This window comes from Tyto alba, unplaced genomic scaffold, assembly GCF_018691265.1.
Source record: "Tyto alba isolate M040663 unplaced genomic scaffold, T.alba_DEE_v4.0 Super-Scaffold_6, whole genome shotgun sequence".
NCBI classification, from domain to species: domain Eukaryota; kingdom Metazoa; phylum Chordata; class Aves; order Strigiformes; family Tytonidae; genus Tyto; species Tyto alba.
This window is the reverse complement of record NW_024881327.1, coordinates 51,387,173-51,414,834: the sequence shown is the minus strand read 5'-3', so window position 1 is coordinate 51,414,834 and position 27,662 is coordinate 51,387,173. Positions and strand designations below refer to the sequence as shown.

General features: G+C 34.3%; 1 protein-coding gene across 4 annotated transcripts in view; it reads left to right on the top strand.

Moving 5' to 3' along the window:
• CTNNA2 (catenin alpha 2) overlaps positions 1 to 23,886 on the top strand; it is a 464,407-nt gene extending 440,521 nt beyond the window's left edge. For 3 of the 4 annotated variants that reach the window (XM_032993891.2, XM_032993894.2, XM_032993893.2), the window contains 2 exons: positions 6,458 to 6,601; positions 22,730 to 23,886. In XM_032993891.2, coding sequence (XP_032849782.1) covers positions 6,458 to 6,601; positions 22,730 to 23,017 — 432 coding nt within the window. In that variant the 3' untranslated portion in view covers positions 23,018 to 23,886. The remainder of the gene's footprint in view (positions 1 to 6,457; positions 6,602 to 22,729) is intronic. The other variant, XM_032993892.2, reaches the window with a different exon arrangement.
• The last annotated feature ends 3,776 nt before the right edge of the window (positions 23,887 to 27,662 follow it).

Here is a 27,662-nt window from a genome sequence, read left to right as displayed (position 1 = left end):
CTAGTAAAACAAGCAAGGAGAGAAAATAAAAACTTAGGGTTTTTATTTTGGCTCTGAAGTTACCACCATAAAAAGACATCTTCCAGGGCAAGAGGGCCAGGGCTAGGTGGGGAAAGTGAGAGACCTTGATTTACACTGTATATTCAACTAGCTCATGTCATCTGCTTCGGAAGAAATGGAAAAAATTAAAAATGCAGGGAGATGTTTCAGTTGTGCTTTCTGGGATGGAGATATATTTAAGTAACCTCTGTGTATGTGTTTGAATGTATGCAGACATATTGGTATATGAGGATGAAATAAAGCTATAGTAAGTGTATTCTGTTCCAAAATACATGGCTTTATGAATCATATGATACTTATGAATATACAGGTTTTGATAAGCCTCTATCTGGAAAAAATTGTTTGAGCTTCTATATTTGTGACTAATACAGGAGTCTACAACTCCTGCTGGCACAGGCTGTATCCCTCAATACACTGTCCAAGAAAGGGACTACCTGATAATGTGAAAACATAAAAAATTTATCATCCTGACACAGCATCAATTTACTTCTCCTAAAGAATAAAGGCATCAGTGAGTTATGGAGGTTAATCCAAATGAGTGCTGATAAAATCCCTCCTGGTCATATATTCGTTATATATGATATATTTTATGGAAACACTGTCCTAGGGCTTTCTGAAAATTAAATCGGTGAAGAATTCCCAATTATCCTATGAAACAGCTCAAAGATGAATAGAAAAAAAAAAAGACATAAATGTACCTGTAGTAGCCATTTACAATGCCTCTTCCAAATATGTAACAATAACGAAGATTTAGTTCATTAGATGAAGCTTACCTATTGCTTCCCAGTAAAGATAGTGCAGACCAGGAGCCCAGAGAGTATGCAGTTGGCATCTTTGGAGGCATTCAAGCCCCATATAGACAGTGCAGCAGCTGAGCGGATCTAATGTTGGTAATCAACTCATTCCAAGTCAAAAGTTGTACAAGAGATCTCCAGATGTCTCTTCCAAATGAAATTTGCGCAGTTTTTTGATTCAGCTAAGTGAAAGATCCCGTAGGATCTTATTTCTACATTTGTGAGTTCACATGGTTTTGCCTCTATAACTGTTGCTGGATTGGAAAATAGTATATATCCTAATCTCTGGCCTTCTGGGGGATCATAAGCATGATCCACATAAGGAATAGTGCAGAAGACTTTGGAAAGGTTGATGTATTTTTATTAGCATTATGGTTATTTCTTCAATGCAGCTGAGTGAAGATGGATTGATGATGGGGACAGTTTACATTATGTAAGGAAAAATATATGAATGAAGCTTAAGATATGACTGAAAAATTCAACAAGAATATATATTTTATTAAATAATCTCAGTTATTTTGAAGCTACAATGTTTTGATATAAGGACGTTTTCAGGATTAAGAAAATATCTCATTGTATATAAATGCACATGTACACACACATACACATAAATTTGAAGCAATATATCCTGCAAAAAATGGGAAGATGTTATCTAGAATTTAATTTGCAAAGCAAAATCACACTCCACTTGTCTTCATTAGAACATATTTATGGAGACAAGAGACATGCACACCATCTATATGTCTACATTTAGTAGGTTAAAATTTAGACGCATCAGACTTTTATCCTTATTAAGAAGAATTTTGGCTACAGGGAACATGCTCTTGTGCTTTATCAGGTAACAAATATTCATGAATTTCTGAAGATTACATTTATTGAAATTTCTCATTAGAAGAGTTTTCTGCAAAGAAAAGCATTTCTGTTATCAAATAACATTAAGCCATTTAATTCCATGCGGACAAAGCAAAGTGTTGCAGATTCAAGACTGAGGCTTCAAACAAATATGATCATAGAAAAAGATTAGAAAATTGAAAGAAATACTAATGTATATGCTTCATTACATCTTGCATTTGTTTCAAAAATAGTAAGCACTCTAAAATCCCAAGCTTGCCTGCTACAGCAATTATGGCTTCAGTCCAGCTTGTTTTCATATTCCAGGCTGTGCTGAATGAGATGGGAAGAAAATGGGAATATTATGGCTTTCTGATACACAAAACTGCATCAGCCCTGCAGTAATTAGCAATGCCTAGAGACCATCCTAACATACCATAAGGTATGGTCCTAAAGGACTGTTTCTATAAATTACTATAAAGAAAGTGAGGAATTCAGTGCTATCTCATGTTTGCTTTTTTTCCTATATTACTGACTTTAAAGGAGGTGGTTTGGGACCAAGCTTCACCATTTTATATTAAATAAAAATTCCATTCCCTTGGGGCATTCTCAGTTGGCCTCTTAATGCACAGCATAGATTTGTTAATAGGTACATCCCAAGACTTTAAATAAAAATTAGGTTTGCTTCTTATACATGGAATTATGGAGAAATGATTTTACATAATGACAGAACACAATAAGAGATTTCTTATACAGAAGTACATCTTATAGCTCTTGCAATTATTTAACTTCATGATTTAGATAGTGGTGAGAATTAATCTCACTTCTAAAAGTACTAACAGATGATGCTTTTGCAGATATTAAAAGAACAACTTCAGTTCAGACTCATCAGTTTCTTTGACTTTAATTATAGTTCTTGATAACCTGGGTTGCAGATGAGTAACACACACATATAAACACTCACAGGCAAGAAGACATACCCTCAAGGGAAAACATCAACAGGTTTTCCCAGCCTGAGCAGAATAATTTGCAAATACAAAACAAAAGATCTTACAGCAAAGTATTTAATAAAATTCACAATAGGAGTGTATTTCCATTAAATGTAGGAGGTCATAATAGTCATTAGGAAGAGATCAAACTGAGTGAGGAAGGTTAAAATTTGCCTTATATCTTTAACCTCTGAAATATTTTCTTCCACATTTTTAACATATTATTGCTGTTACCGTTATTATTTATGAACTTCATAAGATCAAAGGAAAAATATATCTATTCTCACATCATGTCATTAATCTTACATAACTGATAAACAGCTACATCAATAAAAAGGTTTTTTTTTGTATAATTTATTCAAGATATTGATATGGAGTCAAAGTAAAAAACTACTGTCCATTATCAGAAAAATCAATCCTGTTAGATACTGTTAGATATTCTCAAATGCTTTATGTTAACATAAATCCTTTTTAATTCTGACTAATATATCATCAAAATACCTTGTGAACTAAGTTACCAGGTAGGTAATACTATCACTAGAATAGTAGATAAGGCATACAAGTGATGTGTCCTAAATCAAATTAGAGATCCATAAAAGTAGATTAGAGCATCAATATCTGATCCAAAAGACTGCAGAAACATTTTCATCTTATTTTATACCTGCAACTAGATTCAATATTCAGATTGACAAAAAATTAGAGAAGATACAGCTTTACGCATTCTCAGATGGGATGTTACATATTTCATCATTCTTTAGCTATGACAGATAATGAGCAAAAAAGACTTCCATTCATCCATCAAGCTGATCCACTACAGCAACAGGACTTCTTTGGGCCAGAGGTGTGTCTGTGTTAGAGTCTCAAACTCTTATGATATGTGTCAGCTTGGCATTTTTACATGGCCTTTTCAAGTTGTTGTTTCCATTTCTTAAAATATATCTATTTTTACCTTCTATAGGTATACCCTAGTACATATAATGTCTCTGTGTGGTTGATACTCCTCAGTTTTTCACAGTCTTGCTGCACTCAAACTTTATAGACAGCAGCCACTGGTACCTTAGTGGTGCTTGCCCATTCCCCATCATCTGTCCATCTTTTGAAGCAAGAAAGAACATACATTGGTATTTTTTCTGACAGATCTTTGATGTCAAGCTGAACATGGACTCTTTTTTTTAACTTGATTTCTAGTGCCTGGGTGCAAGTGATTAAATCAATGATTTGATCTGCATTCACATAGTTTCTTATGCTGCTAGGTTTAACTTATTTTTCCTTAAGAAAATATTTTAGAGTATTAAAGTCTTCATTTACTGTCTCTTTGCATTTCTATGCATTCATTTAATTAATCTTAGTTGTATTCCTTGGACCACTTGGAAGATATCTCTCCTTTCTTGAGTGTATATACATATTTTAAATGTTTTCAGTTAGGTATATTATTTCTCTGCTTTTGTTCACTGTTCAGGCGAGTGATCTGTTCTAGTGTATGTTCACAAATCAGTCTTATCTTTTTTTCTCTTCCCTTAATTTTCCTTATCAAATACAAATATGATATTAAGCTAGTCAAAACAAGATGTCAGATTTGAGCAGTGCCAGTCCAAAATTCATTCTGGGGTATTATCTGCTAACTAATCTATTGGACTGTTTATATCGCATTACCATGATGTAATTTATTATGTTTCTCTGTATTTCTTATCTTATGTTGTTACTGGAGAATATTCTTGGCCATACTCAGTCTTCTAGAATTTAATTGTGCTACATTCATATGTTATTATTCCAATAAAAGACAATTTATTTCATTTTAGGAGATGATAGAACTACTTCAACAAGTATAATATTTCTCAGATTTCAGGATATATCCTCTGAACATCTTTCTCTTTATCAGAATAAGCAAGCTTCCTTAGACTTCAAAAGATCTGGTGGTCACAGGAGTTTGAAATGTATTCCTACTTTATTTGGCAAAAACAACTGTGGTGCAATAGTCAAGTCATAGATTGCCTAAGTTATGAATTAACTGAATTCTACTTGGTACTTTTTACCATAAAAGCCTTTCAAAGTTCAATTTTTATTTTCTCTTTGGCAGACTAGTAGACATACATGTTAGTAAGGAGAAGATGCAATACAGAGTACCAGAGATATTTTTTGTTCTCTCTGTCTTCATACATGCAAATATCTTGAAACCAACATGATATAATGAGAAATCAGACAGACATATGTTTAATTCAATTATGAACAGAAATTCACAGCACTATGATCACTTTGCATTACTCAGATGCAGCCTAGTTTTGCATTGTGTTCCTGAACTTATATATTATCTCTAAGAGTCACAATAGCTCTTCATTTTGTCAACTGGACTAGCCAATTTGTTGAGTTTTTAAATCCACAAATATGCTTGTCTAAAGTAACATCTGCAGGTACTGCAAGCTTACAATATGATAAAAGTTTTGAAGGTTAGGAAGAAAAATGCTTGACTTCTGTTGTTAGATGAAGTGACTGGTACTAGACATTAGTCACACACTTTCTTTTTTCAATAAAAAGAAAGGAGAGAAAAGCAAAGAACACACAAACAGGTCAGGCGATACACATTAACCATTACTAAGACTGGAAAAAAATCATGATTAGTTTACAATTTACATGATCCTTGTAGCAACAAAAAGCCTAAAGGAAGACATCAATATTAACTCTGTGTGCTTGTTACACATACTCTTAAAATAGGTTTAAGGTGCACTCATTTTTCATCTTTCAAAAGGCAGGATCTTATGCTTGCACTCTTTACTGGCATTGAATAGTCCCCCTCTGAGCATTTTTATTTAACGGAGATAGGTTTAGCAGCATATACTATTTTTTTTTTTTTCAATTTTAGTATATAACTAGGTTATTAAGAAAATCCCAGTGGATAATATAAGAAATTATGTTTACTCTTGAACCTGCTTTTCCAGAATTTGGATGATAAAAATTCCATTTATAATAAATTAAAATGAATATCCCTTTTTAAGCCCTCCAGTTTCTGTTCTTGAGAAGTTTTTGGAAAAAAAAATGTGCCTCAGCCTGTAAGGTTGTCATTGTCTAAAAATGTACAGTCTTTAAAAGCATCACCGCTTTTCAATTTTGTTGATATTTTCTAGAACTTTAAAGTGTGCTCTGTAAATAAATATATGCCCAGAATTTTGATACTTCCCTCACTTGTTCTTTCAGCACAGTTTGTCAGTTCTCATTTTCAATGCGAGAAAATCATAATTCTTTCCTGACCTCCTTCATTTAGTGGTGTAGGTGGCCTACCTTCTGGCTGACTCTATTCAGGGGTCAGCCCAGAGGGCTGCATTGTGTAAGGTTTATTCAGCGCTGGTGGAATCAAGTGTAGTTCTCATTGAATTTCGGCTGCTTGCATCAGTGTTTATGTTTTTGTGCAGTTCGGCTGTTCAAAACCATACACAAAACAATGCTACTTAGAAGTCGATCAACCAAATTCATGCCTGGTCTGATGTAAATCAGCCTTTAATGGGGATAGAGCTTTCTATCCTTTCTGGTTTTCATCAAAAGGTGCCAAAATTTTCCCCCCCTTCCCAATCAGCAAACCCTTTAGGGCTTGCATGCTTAACCTGTGCTATGGGAGCAAGTGAGAGGAATCACCAGACAGCGGGGTTACTCATCGTCGAAGAGTCCCTGTTTCCTTGACCAAGCATAGCTCCTTCAGCACACATTTTCCTCTCTCCTCACTTCTACACTAGGGCACAATATTTCTCTTGCTCTCTCTCTCACTCTCTCTTTTCTGTATCTCTCGGAAATCAGACTGGAGTTCAGAGCACTTTCACTACCTTTTATGAGGTAGAGTGTGATGTCATAGATGGGGGCAGGGCTAGTCAACTTTCTACCCACCCACCCACCTGTGCTGAGGGAGCTACGCTTGAGACCGGAAGCAGTGACTCCTCGACGGTGAGTAACCTCCTGTCTCATCTATATCTTTAACTCTATAGATCTGGGGGTGGAGGGAAAAGACATGAGAATGGGGGATTTTTTTGTTAGCTTCTTTTTCTTTTTTAATTAACTATAGGGCTCACAGAATGAATTGCATGTGTTGTCTTAGTCACCTGCTAAAAGTCATTGCCTTCCTGTTCTGAAGTCCTAGATTTAATGTCATTTGTGAAGCAATGATCACATTTCTTTGCAGAGGTGGTCTATTTTCGGGTGGTTAAACTGGTCCTTCAATGTTTATTTTGCATTGTCAAAAGACAGACTCTGGTCCCTTTGAACTCATTTGCTAAACTTCCATTAATTTATTTAAAGTACTTCTGGGCCTTAATTTTTCTAAAGTACTTTGTGATTAAAGACAGATCGTGTTATTTATATATTCATCATTATTAACTGTGGATAATGCCTGTTTATACAGGACAGGATTTTTATATTCTATGTTCTCTGTTACTGTTTTTATTTGCTTTATACAGAATGTTTAGGAAGCTTTGTATTGATAATAGGCCAATTATAACACCTGTTTTATAGATTAAATAAAATTCAAAAGTAAATTGTGGAAGATGTGATACTAATCAGGAAATCAAATCCCAGGAGACGTAACTGAGATTTAACCTTTGAAATTATAAATCAAAGGATTTGATTTTTTCTGTGATAAGAACTTGAGATGGGCAGGAGTATTGCTAACTGAATTTCTTGGTGTTTTTCTTGTGTCACTACCTAAACATTACTATTTTACTTTAAAGCACTGTCTTGTTACCTATTTCCTGTGGCCCCAAGTATTACTGCTTCACTGTTTTAATATCCCTCAGCATTTTAAAAAAGACAAGATGGACTGCAAAGACCTTCCTTTCTTGTTCTGCCTCTTGGGTATCTATTAAAGCTGTCAAGATGTCAGAGCTCTCATACTAAAGGGCAGAATAAGGATCATATGAAGATTTTGACCCCTAGAGATACCACAAATATTGCTGTTCTTGTTCATTTAAAGTTCTTTACCAGCTCTGTGTGGGGTCTTGTCATATCTCCATGAAAGGCACTAAAAGGCAAAGGTGCATGCCTTATAAATCAAAGACAAAGAGAGTGCAATCACAGCCTTTTCAGCAGAGGTGGTCCGTGGTCTGATTGATGAAGTACATCTATTTTCAGGTGACTAGGTGGCTTTGAGGAATTGGGTATGAGATGCAGACCATTCCATCTTCTGGTCAGTGGCATGTATTGGAGATCGGTCAGCAGTGATGGATAGATACTCCTCCCTGATGACTCAGTGATGCTGTTTGTATCAGTGCATGGGACATCTGAATGAAATTCTAGGAGGATGAAAGTCTTGTTTACAAAGCTACCAAAACTTTCAGTAATGACTGTTTCCCTTCCTGTCAGAGAGAAAAATAAGGACAAAGAATATAAAAACTGGCTCCCTGTCAGGTGATAGCTTTTCTAACTTTGAATAATGTGTGCAAAGAGTTTTATTATTAATGCTTATTCCTTAAGTGAACCAAACATTGAAGTCTCCAAGTCTTCCTTCACAAAACCAAGAACTTGTCTAGCAAATTTAGCTTTCCTAACAAACTTTGATCATTTTAGAAGGAAAGGAAAAGCGGGTTAGTCAATCTCTAATGTTTCACTGGGAAAACTTTATAGGAATTGCTGCTGTTAAAGACGATTTGCGGTTTGTTCTTTTCAGAGGGAAATGCTTTGAGGTAAAATTTAATTTAGATTCTAAGCACATACTTTTTTGATGATTTTACAAAATTGTCTTTGTACATAATTATTCTTGCATAAGGCAGGAGGCTTTAATTTTTGCACAGAATTGGTAAAGCATAAGGATCAACTGTATAGTGCCCCTAATCTCACTTCAGTGATATGAAAGCATTTAGGTGGCATAGAGAGGGAATCTCTTTTTAAAAGTGGTATAAGGATTGGGAACAGGAAATCAGAATTTGTGTCATTCAGTAATTATTGTGAATTAGACATAGTGATCAGCACTGAGGGGATATTTTGGAACAGAAATGTCAGTGGATTACTTTAAATCCAGAGAAATTTGCTGTCTAGGTTTATTTTATAAAATGAGCAAATTAGCAGTTAGCTGGTTTATGTATAGGGGGGGAGTTTGTAGAGGGAATGATATTCAAAGTGACATAAGCTGTTGCGATACTTAACCTGGAATCTGCCTGTCCCAAATCTAGTGACAAATTTTTGTCCATGCAACCCCAGGATGTGAGTTTGCCTGAGTAACTTAACACTGGGAGAATAAGTAGCCTAATTTTATGTTTACTGAGCTAACCTGTTAAATTATTTTCCTGGCAGCTATGATTAAGAAAAAATTAAAACATCTAAAGTGCACAGATTCCTGTATTTTGCAGCTTTGGCTTAAATGTGTATTCAGGCAATTGTGATGTTTGTTTTAACTGTGTATTATTTACATGTACATAAATTAAAGCAAAATATACTAATGCCTAGATTTCATCTGATTTTATTTAGTGTGTAATATGAAAACTTTTAAAGCAAATACCTCCACACCTTCTTCCAAAATATGCTAATTTTAATGAGTTTAATCTTCATAAGTATTTTGCAAACTAAAAGTTTCTTTATGATAAGTTATTATTAAAAAAAATGTTTTGTTTGATGTTTGCAAGCACATTGTGTATTACCGACTCAAAGAAAAAAACAGTAACCAGTATATTTATACCTATATATTTAAGGACGTCAGCATTTAAATTACAGATTTGTTCCGCAGTCATACTGGCAAGAGGTGAGCAATACTTTAATGATGTAAGATCGTATGTAGGGATCAAACATTTTTTCAATATGATTAAGATGGCTATGTAATATTCCCAAATTTTTTGTATTTGCCAGGCTGATTTCTCTTACAAGTTGAATTAAAACTTTGTGGGTTGCTGCTTACCTTCTTTTTCTATATGAGAAGTGAGGGAGAGCTGTGAAATGCACCATCTGTTTGCAAACCATGTCAGCTGGCACATAAATGCTTATCACCCTGCCCTCTCTTACTGCAGTTTTAGCTGGTATAACACCATTGACTCAAAAATAATTACTTTTGATTTATTCTTCTTTTAGTAAAAGAAGTCACAATGATAGTGCACAAGATTCTAGAGGACTCTTAGTGTTGATTTAAATTACAGTCTTTTTGATCTTTGACCTCAGCTCATTTGAATTGTCAACAAAAATGCTCAATAACACTTGGACTGAGTATAGTGGTTGCAGGAGACTAAAACTGCCTTAACACCCCAGACTTTCTGTTTCTGGGACAGTTGGATCTCAAAGATATTAAACATGATTCTGTTCAATCATAACCCTTTGGATTTCTATCAGTCCTATCTGAGTGTCATAAAGTAAACACGGTAGTGTACCCTCGTAAAACTGAAAGCAGAAACAAATATTGTCATTATTTCCCTTCTGCAAATGAGAATACTGAGCCACACTCATGGCAGAAAATATCTATAGAATCATGATGACTTTCAAATGTGACATCCTCCTTCAAGACTCAGAATTTTCAAGACCGGCATTTCTCTGTCTTTCATTCTATAATCCAGTTCCCACTCTAAATGTCCAGATAAATAAAAATAAATTTAAAAAGAAAAAAAAAATCAGTAAAAATTGTTCTCTATAGTTAACGAAGTACAGTTTGAGAAAGACAGAGTTGGAAAGAAATTTTTCAGTAACATGGGAAGGTTACCCCACTCAAGACAGTAGGTCTATGGTGTAATGAAAATGGAGTATTTTATTATTCCAAAAGATTTTACTTGAATTCTGGTGGGCTTTTGACTATTATCTCTATTGCTATACAGAGAGTTATTAATCTAGCCAGGTGTAAACATCTGCATCTGAGCTGTTCAGTCCAGGATTCCTTTATAATTAGTGGAGATCAATTGCCATTTCTAGAGAGCAAATATTCTTGACAACTGGTTAGATTAATAACATCTTAAAAAAATCACAGAAGTATGGGCAGGTGAATTAAACCATGTATTCAGACAAGCATAGAGTCACGGGATTTAGCCTTGGGGATCTTTTGGGGATATATATTCATATGTAAGTGATGTAAAATTTCTGTAAGCTTAGCTGCTGCAGAAAGGAAACTGCCTAATATTTTTCTGGACAGAAATATTTAAATTGTCTTATAAGAGCATATACCTATACAAAGTAGCTCTTTGGGGCCCCCAGTTTCATTAGTTTCTGTAGGTTTAAGAGATTGGTATGTTTTGTGGAATGTGGTTTTCCCCCATTTGACACTTTTGGGGATCAAAAGAGAAGAATTAAAGAAAACAATCTCAAAAATATTAATTGTTTGTTTGACTTTTTGGACTACTGGGACAAATCCAAGGACAATTTTTTTTCAGATATTAATCATCTTTGCCCAGATTCACTGTACTGTTGTTAGGATTCTAATGCAATTTAGGATATCTAAATATAATTTTTAAAGTGAGGTACTCTGGCCCATCCGTATAGAAAGTAAACTCATAAAGGATCTCAAGTGCTCCATGGTTCTTGGTCTTCTCCACCAAGCACATAAGGAGCCTGGAATGTCTTGGTCCAGCACCTGGAATTAGGATGGGTGCATGATAAGACTGAAAACCTTGCCTATGTCATCAACCACATTGTCTCAATGGTTTTTAAGAGTAGCCCTATTGCCTGCATTCCAAGAGAAATTGTTCAATTAGAGACATCTAAAAAATTGCTTCCAAGGGTTGTAATGCCACCCAGTTATGAACAGTTCTTGGATCCTGACTAATACTAAAAGACATTCAGTCACAATTTTTCTGATGCTAAGTGCAGACAAGTCTGCAGATAATCATGACTAACATACAATATTTAAGTTAGGTAAGAGCTTTATAAGAAAAGAGCCAGTGTAAATGCTTTTTCATTTCACCATTCTTCTAAATAACAGCTGAGTTTATGCCTTCATCTCCTTTACATAAATTTTGGATTAGAGGGAAGATTTGGAGATGTTGTGGAATTAATTTGGTTTTGTGTTGAGAAGATTGTCCTGAGGTGAAAAGCACAGAAACCATTTGAGTTATGTGAGTCATTGAGGTTATAAGTACTACTGCATTTGTTGTTCAGGGAAAATGCTATCTAAAGTACTGAATCACAAAATAAAATGGAGACTAAGTAAATTAGGATTTCCTAACATGAGTATTTTCTGAAGACAATAGCACAGAACTTAACCAACTTCAGTGAGCTATTAAATATCTGTAAATAATTGGGGATATTTTTTCCTCCCTTCTACTGCTACTCAGTTTTTCCCTTTGGATAAGGCACTTGCTCTTATAACAGTGGAAATGAGATTGCCAACATCATCTACACTACTCTTTTAGATACATTTGCATGTATACAGAAGTTGAAGGGAAGATATTGTTATCTACAACTTCCTAACAGGAGGATCTAGAAGAGCCAGATCCAGACTTGTCAGAGGTCCATAGTGACAGAAGAAGGGGCAATAAACACAAGTTTTAACATGGTAAATTCCAATTAAAGATAAGAAAAAAAAAGTTTTAACTTGAGGGTAGTGAAATTTAAGTGCAAGGTGGAGACCTCTAGTCCAGAGTTGTGGGACACTGTTCATCCTTGAACATACTCTGAATTTGAGCAAAATCCTGAGCAACCTCATCTAATTCAATCTGTTTTGAACAGGGAATTTGACTAGATGCTATCAAAAGGTTATTTTAATCCTAAAGTATTCTATGATTATATGAATACTTGCATAATAAAATGTGAGCAATAAAAAGGAGACTCTACAATTCAGAACAAGATTTTGCTCATTCCAATTTATTATTTATTTCCTGTCAACTTTGCTTGTTCTTTCCTTATGAACTGCAACAGCCTTTACAATTGTTACTGGTTTGTTCTGGTTTCATTTGTTTGCAGTCTCCAGTAATTCTTACATGTTTTGCTGGGTTTTAATAACATTTAGTATTAGCGGAAGTTAAAAATGTAATGAACAAATTCATTCACAAATTGTATATTCAGTAATTGACCAGGGGAAAAAAGCCTTCTATTAAGGAGTACTTACTGAATGTTATTTAACCATTGATTCAGTTGGTCAAACAAACAACAAACAGAACAGTTAATTATGAAGAATGTATTTGGAATAAAATGTTAGAATTTTCTTTACAAATTATTTGCCATATGTTATTAACCTAGCTCTGTCAGTGCTGGGACTTCTCTAAAAAGCTGAAATGGGGCTTTCTCTTGAAGACTACTGTGGACATTCTATTTTGTTCCTTTATTTCATTGCATACTGCTGTAAAGTCCTGGAAAGTTCTCAGAGATTCAGAGAAAATAATGTTTTCACTGATGGAGTTGGGCAACACTGCAAGGACCCTCAGCTTCAAGGAATTAAAAGCCCTTTAGCACCTCAGAAGTGATCAATATCTTGAATGATCAAGCCTTTTACCTGCTTCCGAGACTTAAAAGATGCATGAACAAGAGCAGGCAAACATTGGGAAGCAAGGAACAATTGTCATGGTACTGTGTTTCATTCTGCAACAGGATTTTGTTTTATTCATTTTTACTCTGTTTGATGCATTGTTTCCAAGCCCTTTCCTGAGAAAAGCCAGCTATGCCTGTAGAGCAACTATCTTCAAAGTGTCTCTGTGCTGACCTGGGTAAGCCTAAGTTTAGAGATATGAAGCTAGCTGAAGGAGAAAAATTTGCCTCAAAATGTGACAGATCCCCACATAGAAGACATGGAGATAACTTGCATACAGATACCATTCTGACACTTTTACAAATTAAAAAAGAAGTTGGGAAAGTATCACATTTCTCAGCACTGCAGTCTGCAGTCCTGCATTATGCTGCTTTTCTTTTTGTTTTCATTGTGTCAAAATCAGGAGGAATAGCAGGAGGTAACATATCCTCATCTAAAGAATATAGTGTTTCTATGATTTATTGATTTTTTTACCCAATGTCTCCTGCATTTTATCGTTGAGAGTACAATTTCTATCCAACCAGACATGATTTGGACTCCCTTCAGGTAAGACTGTAAGAAAGGCATGCTTTTCTTGTTATTATACCTGTTCTCTAGATAAAGAACAAAAGATTTGCTTCCAAAACTCAGTTTCAAAGAGCATTAGATTATTTTATGCTTTTAAAAATTATCAGGGGGAGGGAGATCAGTAGCACAGACTAGTTAGGTATCTTATATTTCCTCTTTCATATTTAACTGTAATTGGATGTGAAAGTGGAAATTTGTACTGAGTCACTTTTGACAGAGTCCTATCAGCACTTTTCTGTCTGTGACATCAGGTTCAGACAATGTCGTATCTTGTGTAGACTTCTGGCATCTGAATCCCTGTGTAAAATGATGTATACAATCCTGGTGATACACAGACCACTTACATAAAGTTTTGCATTAATGGCTTTTTACTGGGCCTGATACTGAGCTTTGACAGACTTCTGACTTTAATTTTTTTCAGTAAGCCTCCTGGCAATATTAAAAAGTCTTAATTATAGTTTGAGTTAACGTATCCTGTCAAATATAGTTTGGACTTCATTTTTGTTGCAGAAGTTTTATCTTCTTGAAGAATCGGTAGGAGACTATTTTCAAATTAGCCATATGAAAGTCTTTTTCCTGTTCATCATCCAAGAAGTCATATCAGATAGGGCAGAATGTTTTTAAAGTTACAAGTGTGGATGTACTAATTTTGCTACAATTAGTAATGCAACTGTGATTGCCATTAGACAATCATATTTTTTGTCAATGACATTCCATCACAGGCATCATTCTCCAGGCATTATTTCTATGCAAAATGAGGCAGATTTAGAAGAAAAAATGATTAAGCCATCATGGGAGAAGACTCATTCCCATGTTTGTCAATTGTAGGTTTATGTAGAAAGTGTTTCTTCCTCTACAATCAACCTTAGTAGAGAAAACGTGTAGTACATGCAACTGTAGTGCTGAAAAAGTTGTGGGGTGAAACCTTATTCCCATCTACAAAACTTTGACTTTCAATGACTGAGGATTTCTTCTTTGGTCTGTGGAATTGTTCCAGATGTTTTGGCATTCATGCTGATGTCAAATATCCTAATTCAATAACAGATTCTGAAAGTTTTGAGGCAGTGTTGTAGCATGAAAATGACCGATAAAGCAAGCTTATTTAAAAAATTCAGTGCTTTATATGATTGCTTGTCCTTACAGGTTTTCTGTTATATGTTATGAATTACACTGTTTTGGCATCTTTTTCCTGATGTGCAGTGGCAGATAATGAGCAGAAGAAAAAGAATTGGTTCTGAGAAATTTTTTATTATGGGTCAAAGTATTTTCTACCATTAAATTCTAAAAAGGATGCAACAATATATTAATTAAATATTAAATATTGAGGAAATAACCTGTATTAGGTTTGGTATCCACAAGAAAAATGGTGAATTTTATGTTATAGCAGTAATGTCATATCAGATAAATAATTTATTGACTGCAAATAGAGTTGATGAATATAAAACTTTAATATCTCTCAGAAATTCAAAAAATATATTTTTCAACTTTGGGACCTGCCAGGCTGGAAAGAAATCAGTAATAATTATATTTCATATAAATAATTTGGTAACATTAACTTTTAGTTGTTTCCAATTGCTTTATTTTTCATTTCACCAATTCAATTGTTAAAATAAGAGCTTTCGTGTTAGCTCATTAGAAGGACAAACACTGGCAATATGGAACATCAGCCACTGATGTAAAAATGACATTTTGATGTCTAAATCAGGAGGGCATTTAGTGATTTCTACAAGTACAACAAATCATTTGTCAAACTAGATGGTCTAAAGTAAAAGAAGGTAAGTGTCTGAGTCCTGACTAAATCTCATAGCTATCTCATTCCTGAGATGTCATCCTCAAACCCCAGCCTCATAAAGCATCTGCCTTCCCAATATTAATGTTCCTCATGTGTGTGTTTTGCTCCAGAACATACACAATAGCATGTTAGTTAGAACTGTTCTTGGTAGCCTACCACACTTAGCAAAAACCTAAACTTTGTCAGGATTTACAATTGGGTGCTTCACTATGTTACTACATGACCCATTAAGCAATTTCAGTACATACATAACTTATTAGGGTGGTCTGGACAGCAGAGTTGGACATGCCTAATATCTCTAGTGGTGTACTCTTGGCCCAAAGACAGCTGGGTTCAGTATCCTTCAGACTATAGCCTGTGAGTCAGACTTTTTGCAATGCTTCCTGTTAGAGGTCCATCTACTTGTAGGTATTGATGAGGGGAGAAGAGAGGACAAAGCAAAGATAAGATAATAGGGAAATGAACACGACGTCAAAGATAAAATGTGTAAATAGGCAAATGATCATGACGTTGAAGCCTGTGTTTCAGTCTCTCAGCTGAGAAGGCAAAAAGATTTGTTTTCCTCAAAAAAATAAACATTTGTAAGCTTTCTGGCACCCACTATGAAATTTAAGTACAGTAATAGCTAGTTGAGCATTTCTGAATTGATGCATGGCTTATTATTTTGGATGCTTCTGGAGAAACAAAAGATATGCAGGGCTCCTGATGTTTCAGTGAATTATCTTTTATGTCTTCCTACAATAAAATTAAAGGACTTCTGGATTCATTTGAGGGCATTTAGATGGCACTCCTTAACTTTACAGGTTTAGTATTTTATCATAAACATAGATTACTTCTCTAAACCTCTTCATTTAGTGAATTAAGTATAACTCCTGCCCCAATTTTAGTGATATCCAGTGTTGAACGTTATTTTATGATTATATTTATATCTATTTATTGGGTTTATTTTAATATTAAATATTCTCCTAAAAGAAAATGAAATGGGGTATAATTTTGTCTTTTATTTTTTCTTTTAAAACAGCCTGAAATAAGTAAATCAACTGTATAAATGCATCTCTACAAATTTTCTATATTATGGCTGTTTATCTTTTATTAGGAATGCCAGTATTGGCAGTATTTTTATATGCTTACACTTTACCAAACTGGCATAAAGCAGGTGGTAACCTGTTGAGTTTGTAAATTAAATGTGTTTTAAAATAGCAATAGTGCATAGAAGACAGAAGATACCGATAGTTTTTGGTATCCTTGTGTGCTTTCTGTTGTCCTAAGAGATGGCAGCTTTTGTTAAATGAAACCAAACAGGCTTCGGTATCCCTATGGATTTCTTACCTGTAATTGAAAAAATGCAGATGAGGACAGTTATTCAGTGGATTGGTCACCTATAAAACACACCTACCCCCAGAATGAATTAAATATTTAACACGTATAAAGGAGAAAGCTAATTGCAAACAAATGTGAAAATAAATATCTAGGAAAAGAGGAGTATAATACTGTTTTCTGTATGTAGCCACAGATCTCTTTCTAACATCATTGTGGTCACGTTACATTTCAGTTACATTTCAAATAATGACATTTTGTTTGTTATAGAATTTCAAATATACAGGATAGTTTTCTCACAGTGGACACAGATCTAGCAAAAACCTTATGCGTGTTTTCAAGTGACTGACTGAAATATAGCTTCAGCGATTGCATCGTAGTGCTGATAAATAGCAGATGTCTCCTACAACTGGGATGAATGCATCTGAATAGCAAATAGGCCACTCTTTCATTGGATGTCACTAATAATATCATGTTTTACACAAGAAATGTGCCACAGAAATGTAAGACACAAGTATGAATAAGATAATTTTCTTACATATATCTTACATACTATTAAGCACAACTGAGAGGAAAATATTCTGTTGCATAAGAATGTAACATGGGAAAAAGGTATTCCTGGTTCACCCTCCAGAGTCATAATTGCTTCATGTAACCTTAGTTGTTCTAGAGGCTGTTAATTAACGTTTTGTGTGTGGTAACAGTAACTATACCTGCCCATGAAAGTATGAACTTGCTTTGAGAGGCAGGGAAGGCAGAGAATGCACCCAGAATTCACAGATAGCCTTACTGGCTTGGTAATGCCTAAATTATGTGCTGAAGGCATACAAATCAAGTCTTTGCCAAGAGTATTCAAAGGGTTACACAACCTTTTTCAACATGTTAAATAAATGACAATTGCTTTTCCCGATCTATACAAAGTAAACCAGATTAAACTCTATTTATTAATAATTACTAATCCAAATTATTTGCATTCATACATTTCAAGGTCAATGTGGGCCATTGTTATCATCTAAACTCTCTTCCTGAATAACTGATGCATAGGTTCCCTGAATTAATGTGCATTAAAAATGTCCAATAGTTAAAATAGAGTGGACATATTAAGCAAAAACATACAATATTGATTTCACAATTTCTAGAGATAGAATCACTATGTTTCATGTGTTCTTGTGATTAATATCACTGCTAAAAATTTTCAGCTAATAACTAAAATGACCTGCTTCACCTTTCAGCCTTTAAGTTCTGTTATATCTTTATCTGATCTGTTGAACTTTGAATATTATCAGCTTTCTGTTACTATGTACTTGCTGATTTTGATCAACTAATTTTTTAATAATGCACTTTCTTAATGGAAAACACAGAGATGACTGAATATTTCCCAGTAAAGATGGTTTCTATTCTTGAGGTTCTTTATATTCTTTTCTGTTCCTCAGTGATGATCTTGCACTGAGGACTTAGTACTGAGGACACATTCTGAACTCAATATGATAATTTAACATATTTCATCAGTGTCCTCCTTTTTATATACTCAGGGAATGATTTTCTAGCATCCTGCATAGGATGAAGTTCCTTATTGTATAAGTATCATCTGCTATAAAGTTGCCCAAACTGAAATCTACCTTTCTGACTTTTACCAGCTTATTAGATATCAATCACTTGCCCTTTGTATGAATTACCATTTTCCCAATTGTTTATTAAGTGACTTTTCCCCACGTTTTTAACAGAAATATTAGTATTTTAAAGCTGACAGTTGTTTTCTCCAAGATCCCACCGCACAACTCACTGCTTAGCAATGATTTCTTTGTGTTTTCATACTTTTGGAAACCTAGCTATTAGAGAATTTTTAATCATTCTGTATGTGTCTTGTTTATTTTATATCAGCTGAGTTTTTAATTAAACTGTCACATAGTAACAAGAAAAACACCTTTCGAAGGTCCAATTATATCAACATCATTATTTTAAGCAATCCAAAGTTTAATCACATCAAAATATGTAAGTTACTTTGAAGATATTTTTACCCACAGAAACATTTGGTTGCCTTTAACTCTACTTATTTCCTCTCCCTTTATTTATGGAGCCTGTCATAGACATTACATTATTTGGGAGTGTTGTCAACTGAACTGGCCTACAATTTCACAGATTATTCTATTTGTACTGTTTGGATATTGACAGACTAGGAAATATCTACAGTTCTTTTGATGTCTTCCCCCACTTTTCAAGAATCAACAATACTGATAAAGAACATTCCTAAACAACCAGTTCTTTTAAAACTACCTATACTATTTGCTTGCACACAGGAAATACATGTTTTTTTCCTCTATTTCCCTTACTTTTTGTGGTATATTTCTGATTGTGAAGATATTTCTGGAACTTAAATTTTCTCCTTTCTGAAAACTGTGTTATAATTCTTCCCGATTAGAGTGATGTGACAATGCAGGGAGAACATCTTTTTTCATTTGCTTTACTGTTGAAGAGAAAATTTTCCAGCTTTATTCTATCCCATTTCTTCAGCTATTTTGGTATTGTAATTGCTGGTTATTTTACTTAGATTATGTGTATATGTAAAAGAAGCAAGAAATCTTGATTGTCACAAGATTCTGAAGAATTCCACTTATAGTACAGGAAAAATGCAGCACAGCTTACAAGCAGATCAAAAACTCCTCAAAGCCTTAAGGATTTTTGGGGAAAAAAACCCTGAAATTTTCTTCTTGGTAGATGATAGGCTCTGATGCTCCACTGTTCTACTCTTTCATTCATTAATTGTAAAGTTAGCTTGTAGGAAAACCATTTTTATTTTTTTTCCTGAATTGTTTATGCTTTCCCTGGGTAGATGGCAGTTTTAACCTGGATAAGTGGTGGGCTCCAGTGCAGTGATTCTTTGGTTCTTTATGAATTTTGGATTTTCCCCAGTATTCACTGTTCTTGGAGTTTTATAGTCCAATAACCTAAATTTATGTCTTATGTTTAAGAAGGCTTTTTTTCCTAAATGAAGGCAAACATATTTGTAAAGAGATCTAAGTAGCAGAACACTATTACTTTTTGTAGCAAGTTAAAGATTCTGCTAGCTGTTAACATGGAAAGTTATCATTATATTCATAATTCCCTAAACATTGCTAGGAAGTGAAGTTTGCCTTCTGTACTGTGCAATAATTTCCTAGTGGTACTTTTATTTGAAATGTTAACTTTCCTTCTTATTTTTTTTTTATTATTATCTGTTTGGAAAAGTGCATATGTTTCTGTGCCCAGATTTTGTAAGGAATTAACGCACCAAGGGTTTGATTCACTGCTGCCTTGTTCCAGCTTTATGCTACTGTAGCTCTGCTGATGCCAAAGCACAGCTTAAAACTGAAGCAACACAGTGGTGTAGTAAGATCTAAATGTTAATTGAAATGACGTTCATTCAGTTTAATTCTTCTTTACTGAGCCATAATACAAGCAAGGAGCTGGGGGCAATAAGAAAATCATTGGAAGTGCTTAGGTAGCCAAATTGGGTACATGGGATGGCTACCAGCAGATTTTGGAGAACACTCATAGCCTAATACTATTATGAGGGGGTTTTATGTCTCTCTTCTGATTCCAAGACTTGAAAGCATTTTACAATATGAATGGATATTAAGGGCAAGGACTAAGTATCTGCATGTTAAAATGTGATTGATAATGGTGAAAATTAGGAGCTCTTAGCTACTATAGCAGCAGATTGAAACTAGAGATAATTAAAATGGCATCAAAATATGTAATGTGGTTTTCTAAACGACATCATTGCAATCTGCATCTGATCTTGCAGAAGTGCATGCTTCTGCATGCCCTTATTGATATACTCCATAAAATTACTAAAGTGTTTAAATGTAGATTGCATCCTTTGTATGGTTTTAAGCATCAAATTTAGGTGCCTCCTCATTTCAAAATGCTTCCTTGAATCGTTGTGTTCCTTAATATATGCCCCATGTAAAACAGCTACCAGAACTCTTTTCATAAAGAAACACTGGAAAATGTGAGGCTATTAGAAACCCTCAGCAAATAGAATTCATTCAGAAATGTGCAATATAGGCTTGATCCAGTCAGTTTATCCACACTGATTATGAAGTAAATACTATTTGACGGTATCACTTTACATTCAATATCAACCCACCAGTGTTTCAAAAAGAATCATTTAACAATGAATAATGCCTGATTGTAGATCTCTGCAGTAAATTAGAATATCCTGATTTAATAGAGTATGATCTGTTATTTGCCAACAAACATACAGATTGCCTTATAAATCATGCAGTAGTGTGGTTACAGAATAACACTATACTGAATTATATTTCATTACTCTCTATTGAACAGTCATGTTTCTGCCATATAATGTAATTTTCCATCTTTTAACTTAGTTTCTTTTACTAACAGAAAATACAAATTAATCCTGAGGAAAAATATTTGCTGGGGAAAGTCAATTAACTATGCATTTCAGGGAATGGCACCAACTACGTGAAAATCATTAAAATGCTTTTTTGTTTTTCACCTTACTGTATGTAGATGTTTATGTATTTAATGAATCATAATGAGTATAAGGTGGCAGCTGAGGAAATAAAAAATAATAAGTAAGTCTATAGATTAATGTGGTTCCAGGCACAGGCTTTCTGTAATGTCTTTTCTTGTTCACATCAGTCACTGACACTTCAGAAAGACGTTTCTCCTAAACTCTTCTTCTGTTAATGATTCAAAATATTTGAACTGAAGTATAATATGGCTTTTGTTGTTGCCTTATGTGTATTTATCCTGGTTACATTGCTTAGGATTCATGTTAAGAAATCATATGCTCCCAAAATATGGAGCAGGGAAGGCTTGGATGGAGACAAGCCTTTTGTACTAACTAAAAATAGCTAAGAACTTAGTGAACAAGTGAGGTAGAATTAAAAAGTTAAAATAATATTACATCCAAAATCATTCCTACAAACTGGGAAAGACTTATAAAAAACTGAGACAGTTTCCATGGTAGAACTGAAAGTCTTTATCACAAAGAGTATATCTAACTTTTTCAATATTTTGGGAAAGGGATAATTGAATATCCTAAATAGTAACATGGGTTACTACAGTACTTAAAAGCATCTTTTAACACCTACTAATTTGGGGATGTCCAGTCGGATTTGACAAGAGTCTAATTCGTGTTTTGGAACATTAAAACATTGCTTTGGAAGTCCCATTATCTGCTTAAATCCTTTTGAAAAATTTGGCCAGGGATATGTACTTGATTTCAGTGTATAATGGAAGCTTGCTGACTGAAAGTCCCAATGGTTTGAAGTTCAACAAGTTCTTAAGGTGTCTTACATCCAGAGGACCCAGGAATCTCAGGCAGACTTGCGCATGGCAGAAACACATGGGTATATGTACAAAAGGGCTGCTAATCATAAAGTAAGATTCCTTGTGAAACGTAAGTAACACATATTACAGAAGCTGCAAAAACCTGCATTTAACTGTTTCATCTTTGTATTTCTTTAGGGGTTTCAAAATCTCCTTTCATCTTTTCAGATAAGATTCTCTAACAAGCTCAGCACTGGCCTCACACAGTTCCTGTAGACATCATTGGGGGTGCTATCCTGGGCTTAATAGGAATAATTAGAACAAACCTGAATACTTGGGAAAAATCCCTGTTGACCTGTTTTGCAGTTTCTGACATGTAAAAGTATTTGAAAAAAAGAGGCAACTTCTTCACCTGTAGAAAAAGAATCTCAAAAAAAAAAAAAGAAAAAACAGACAACACAAACTCTTCCTTTGAAATATTAAAAAATCTGATGTGAGGTACCACAGTCTTACCTTTAGAGTTGGGTGCATGTTGATGCCGATGCTTGTTACTACAAGCTACTTGATTAATCCTTGGGGATAGGATTCATTTCATCTTTAATGAGATCTGAGAGTATCCAGACTTCAGTCAGGAAATGTTCCAGCAATCCAGTCATGGAGTAACCTTCCTGTATTTCATTTTCTTTTCTATTTGTAGCTGGACAGTGCCACTTCTCTCATCCAGGCAGCTAAAAATCTGATGAACGCTGTGGTCCTTACAGTGAAAGCATCATATGTGGCTTCCACTAAATATCAGAAGGTCTATGGTACTGCTGCAGTGAACTCACCAGTTGTATCTTGGAAGATGAAGGCCCCTGAGAAGAAACCTCTAGTAAAGAGAGAAAAACCAGAAGAATATCAGACAAGAGTGAGAAGAGGGTCCCAGAAGAAACATATTTCCCCTGTACAGGCCTTAAGTGAATTTAAAGCTATGGATTCATTCTAAAACACTAAGCTTTACCAGGAGGGTTTTATATTCTTTTTGTATGCATACCTGCCGACTTGTATGTGTCTGGCATGGGGTGGGGGGCAGCAGTATCAGTTTGCATGCAACCTGAGACTCTGTTGAAGTAACTAATTTTCTGTAATGTCAAAATTTATGAGATTCTCTTCTGATGTTAAATGGACGTATTCCAAGCTTCCTTTTTAAACTAAACTATAACATTAAATTGGCCAAAGAATTTGCATCACAGGGGTGTGTGTGGGTTAAATAATAAATTCAAGTCTAAACCCAGAAGTTTTTATGCATGCAAGAAACATTAGGTTGGCAGGTATATTAAGTGAAAAAATGGAATTGTAATGGTAGACCATAAAGCTTGTATTGCTTCTGTTCCAGTGCAAAAATGTACTAGCCAATATGCTTAAATGTGTGGCCCAATAATTAAATGATATAACTTTTAAGTCATCTTCATTATAGTATGTGAATTTTTAAAACAGATGCAAACTAATTCATCTTAAAAATGCTTCTTTTAAATCATATTTTGTTCTTTATATTCTAGTAGTGTTATGATTGCTCACATTTCAATTAATCCCATTAATATGACCAGAAGTTTACTTTTGCCAATTGAATTCCTTATGGTGGAGTATGAAGCACAATATGGTGATTGACATTGCCTTTTATATTATGATTATTATGATTATGATTATTATTATAATATTAGTAATAGAAGACCTGATGGTGGAATGTTTAGACACACGGAAATTGACAGTGTGAGAATTTAGAGGCAAATATGTAGGTGTAGCTTGGATTACAGGTATGTGACATACCATTGTAACCACTAACTCAATAAACTCATTTAACCTTGGAATCCTCAATATGGCTCTTCTCTTTTAATGCAGAGATATCTCCTGCATCATAGTTGATGTAGACAATGGTTAATTTTGCTTCGCCTTTCCTTCTATTTTTTTGTTTGTTTGTTTTTTTTGTTTTATTTTAGTTGTTTGGATTTTTGGGGTTTTTTTGGGGGGGGTGTTTTGCTTGTTGGTTTGGTTTAGTTTAGTTTTTGTTTTTTGTTTTTGGTGAAGGAAAGACAAAATTACACTAATTTTCTCATTTTTTTTATAATCCAGTTAGTCAAAAATGATCAATAGGTCAAAAACAGAGTTTAAATCTGAGACTGATTGAAGCCTCAATACATGAGACATATGTGTCAAGTGTGGGGTGAAATTATTTGTTTAAGTACACCTCAGAAACAGCAAAAAGTTTAATTTATTAAGCTTATAAGGTTGGCATCTCAGAACCCTGGAAATCATCTGTTGTGCTATACTGTACGGACCTGTATAAAGACCACTGCACAAAGAAATGCAGTATCTACTTTTATTTCCTTTTAGCCCCAACAGCTGGCTCAACTACAGAGATTGTATTATTGTTATGAAAAGGTCTTGGTATATATGAAAATAAAACAATGAGTATGTATTTATTTTTTGTCTAATTAGATACTAACAACTTAAGAGTACATTCATGACCTCATAAGGGACTTGAAACACTGTGACAAACAGTGAGTTATACTGTAAGTGACATATATGGCCCTCACAGAAGTTTTCAGAGATGTTTGGATGCTTGTTGGGGATATGCTGATCAATCCTCAGAATAACAAAGTACCAAATTTTATTCTATTGCCTTCCTACACTATCTGTATAAAGAAATGTACTCTGAGAGGCCTTTTAGGAAATTACTATTTTTGCTTTGTTGTACTGTATAATAAAAAGGTTCCCCAATCAGAACTAGAGACTCTACACATGATAAAACATCTTAGAAGATGTGGGGAAATCCTTGAAGAGCTTTCCCTATGGTACCCCGTAGTTTGACATCGACTGGCATTACTTGTGGTACTGATAAACTACCTAAAAGTAATGATGATCTTTACAAATTAAATTACAGAAACAAAAGATGGATACTAAGTTTAAAGACAAAATAGCAAATAGTAGACAAATAAAAGTGTCCCAGCATGGTGCACTGAAAAAGAAAATAGGCAGTTGACCACAAATAAAAGTAATAACACTTCTTCAGAAGTGTTTTGTTCTAAGACTGTAATGGACTAACTGAATGGTTCCTTTAAAATTATATTGTTGTTATCAGAGGCATTTCAAACTTAGAGATGTTTAGAAGAAAGCACGTAGACAATGAGATCTATGGACATGAAGAGTCTCTACTGATTAGAGCTCTATAACTAAAGAGAAAGACTGTAATAGAAGGGATCCATTATCAGTCATTCAGTCAAAATATTGACGGTGTCTGCAAAATGTTAAGGAAAATTAGAGTCTGTGAAGGTACAAACCCAGCATGATACTGAGCAACTTATTTCACATAAATTAGAGTCCTACTTTAGGATGGATTATTTGTCTTTTGAAGGGGTTTTTCTATGGTCTAAATATCTTTATGATAACATGACGAAATATAGTGTTGATAAATGGAAACTAATGCACATGAAAACAAGAACTGAAAACCAACCAGAACATACCAGTTCGGTGCTCAGCTCATGTTGTGAAGCCAACAGAATGTTAAGATTAATAGGAGATTTAGTAGAGAGAAAGGAAAATATCGGATGATTCTATACATCAGAGATGTGCCTAGGTTTGATTATTTCATGCAGTTTTTATTAACTCATATGAAAGAAGAAATGGCATAGGATGATAATGTACATGGAAACATAAGAAGGATTCCTAAGTCTGGAATTACTTTTATATAAGGAGAGACTAAAGAAGGTAAGAGTCTCCACATTCTTCAGGGTCATCAGTAGTAAGGCTATGAGATGACTAAATAAGGAACAAGTAATCACTAGTCCTTATAACTCAAAAATGAGGGGTGACACAATGAATTGTCAAACAGAAAGTTCAATATTTTAAAAAATACATTTTTTCTTAAATTAAATAAATTGTGGAATTCACTTTCACAATGTCACTGTTGCCACAACGATAATACCATTGAATACACTAACCAAGAATTCATCCCACAGATTTCCATCTTGAAATCTTGCAGATCTTCAAGATCTAGAAGACCTTTAAGTCTAATATAAAGTGTAGGCATAAATTAATGTCTGTGGGTGTTGAAAATGTTCAGTACAACCAGTCCTCCACTGAGATAAAGGAACTCCTATCACCAACACAGTTGTAATGAAGAACTGCTGGACCTCCACAAGCTTTGATCAGAAAGCCACATCTGTTTCTTGTGACTATCACCTTGCTTCACAAATCAAATATATGGGTACCATACATATTTCTGTATACATACAACCTTGAAAAACTTTTCGTCAAATTATAACTATAATGAAAGAGAAGCAAGTACATTGTTGTTTCAAGAAATTACAATTATATATTTTACTTATTTTTAAATAATTATTTTCTTCCAGCACGTTATCGTACAGCAAATGACTGGTTTGAAGATCAGTATGGAAGTCAGACAGTCACCTCCGAGCTAGGGGCAGTTTCTATTGTAGTGTGGTCTTCCATGCTGTGGTCACTCATCTTGTTATTCACATGCCAAGAACTGTTTCTTCTCTATGAGACACGAAAAGCTCACATTACAAGAGTGAGTTATATGCTTCTCCTAGAAATGAATGTATCTTTTGATCTTTGACCATGAAGAGACAGCTAAAAAAAGAGGTTTGGCTTACTACTCACCTTAATAAAATATGGAAAAATTGCTAGCAGAATATTTCAATTTATAATATACTTTTTCAGCAAGAACAGCAGCCAATTTCTGAATTAAGAAGTCAGGGAAAACAGAAAGCCTGGAAACTTTTAGATAACTATCAAAATAATATTCCTAAGATTCATTATTGGTTTATTTATTAAATTAAGAATTTGAAAGTGAGATGAAGAGTTAAAACAGATAAATACGTATTTTAGGCCAAGGAGATAGCAGATGAGCTACTGATCAAGGCAGATTGCTACAAAGGAGTAGAGGTTTTGGATGGGGCAAAGAAATGAAACCTGAGTGTAGTAAAGTAACTTAGTAGCACTAAGCATACTTTCTTCTTCTTAATACCCAGTGTTCTCAACTACATCATAGCACTTTCTTCTTCTTAATACCCAGTGTTCTCAACTACATCATTAAACTTATACATGAGTTTAAGTGCTTGACTGCATATAAATGATAGTATTCATATGCCTAAAGTTGAACAAATGCTTTGATAATAAGGAAGCAGGGGATAAAACTCAGCACAGATTCACTTTGATCCAGTATTTTCTTGCTACTCTGTCCTTAGAGTGTTAAATACAGATCAATAGTTCAGCTCTTTTACATTTTAAAAAGAAGTGGACCAAGGTGTGAAAATGCAGTGGGAAACAATCCCACAATGACAAAAATACTGGGTGGATATTTTTATATCTAGGACATTGTTTTATATCTCTACATGAAAGCTGGCCAAAACAAGTTTCCTGTCTCTCCGTGAAAGTCGAGTTTAATACAGAGGTTATGTATTTATAGGCTTAAAATAACATTTTTTGCATATGAAAATTTAGATTTCAATGGGATTTTCAAGCAAAAACCAAGAGAAATTGTTTTGTGTTTTGTTTTGTTTTTTTGTTTTGTTTTAAATGAACCCCCCCAGTATGAATCTAAATTAAAGGATTGTAATGGAAATAAGACA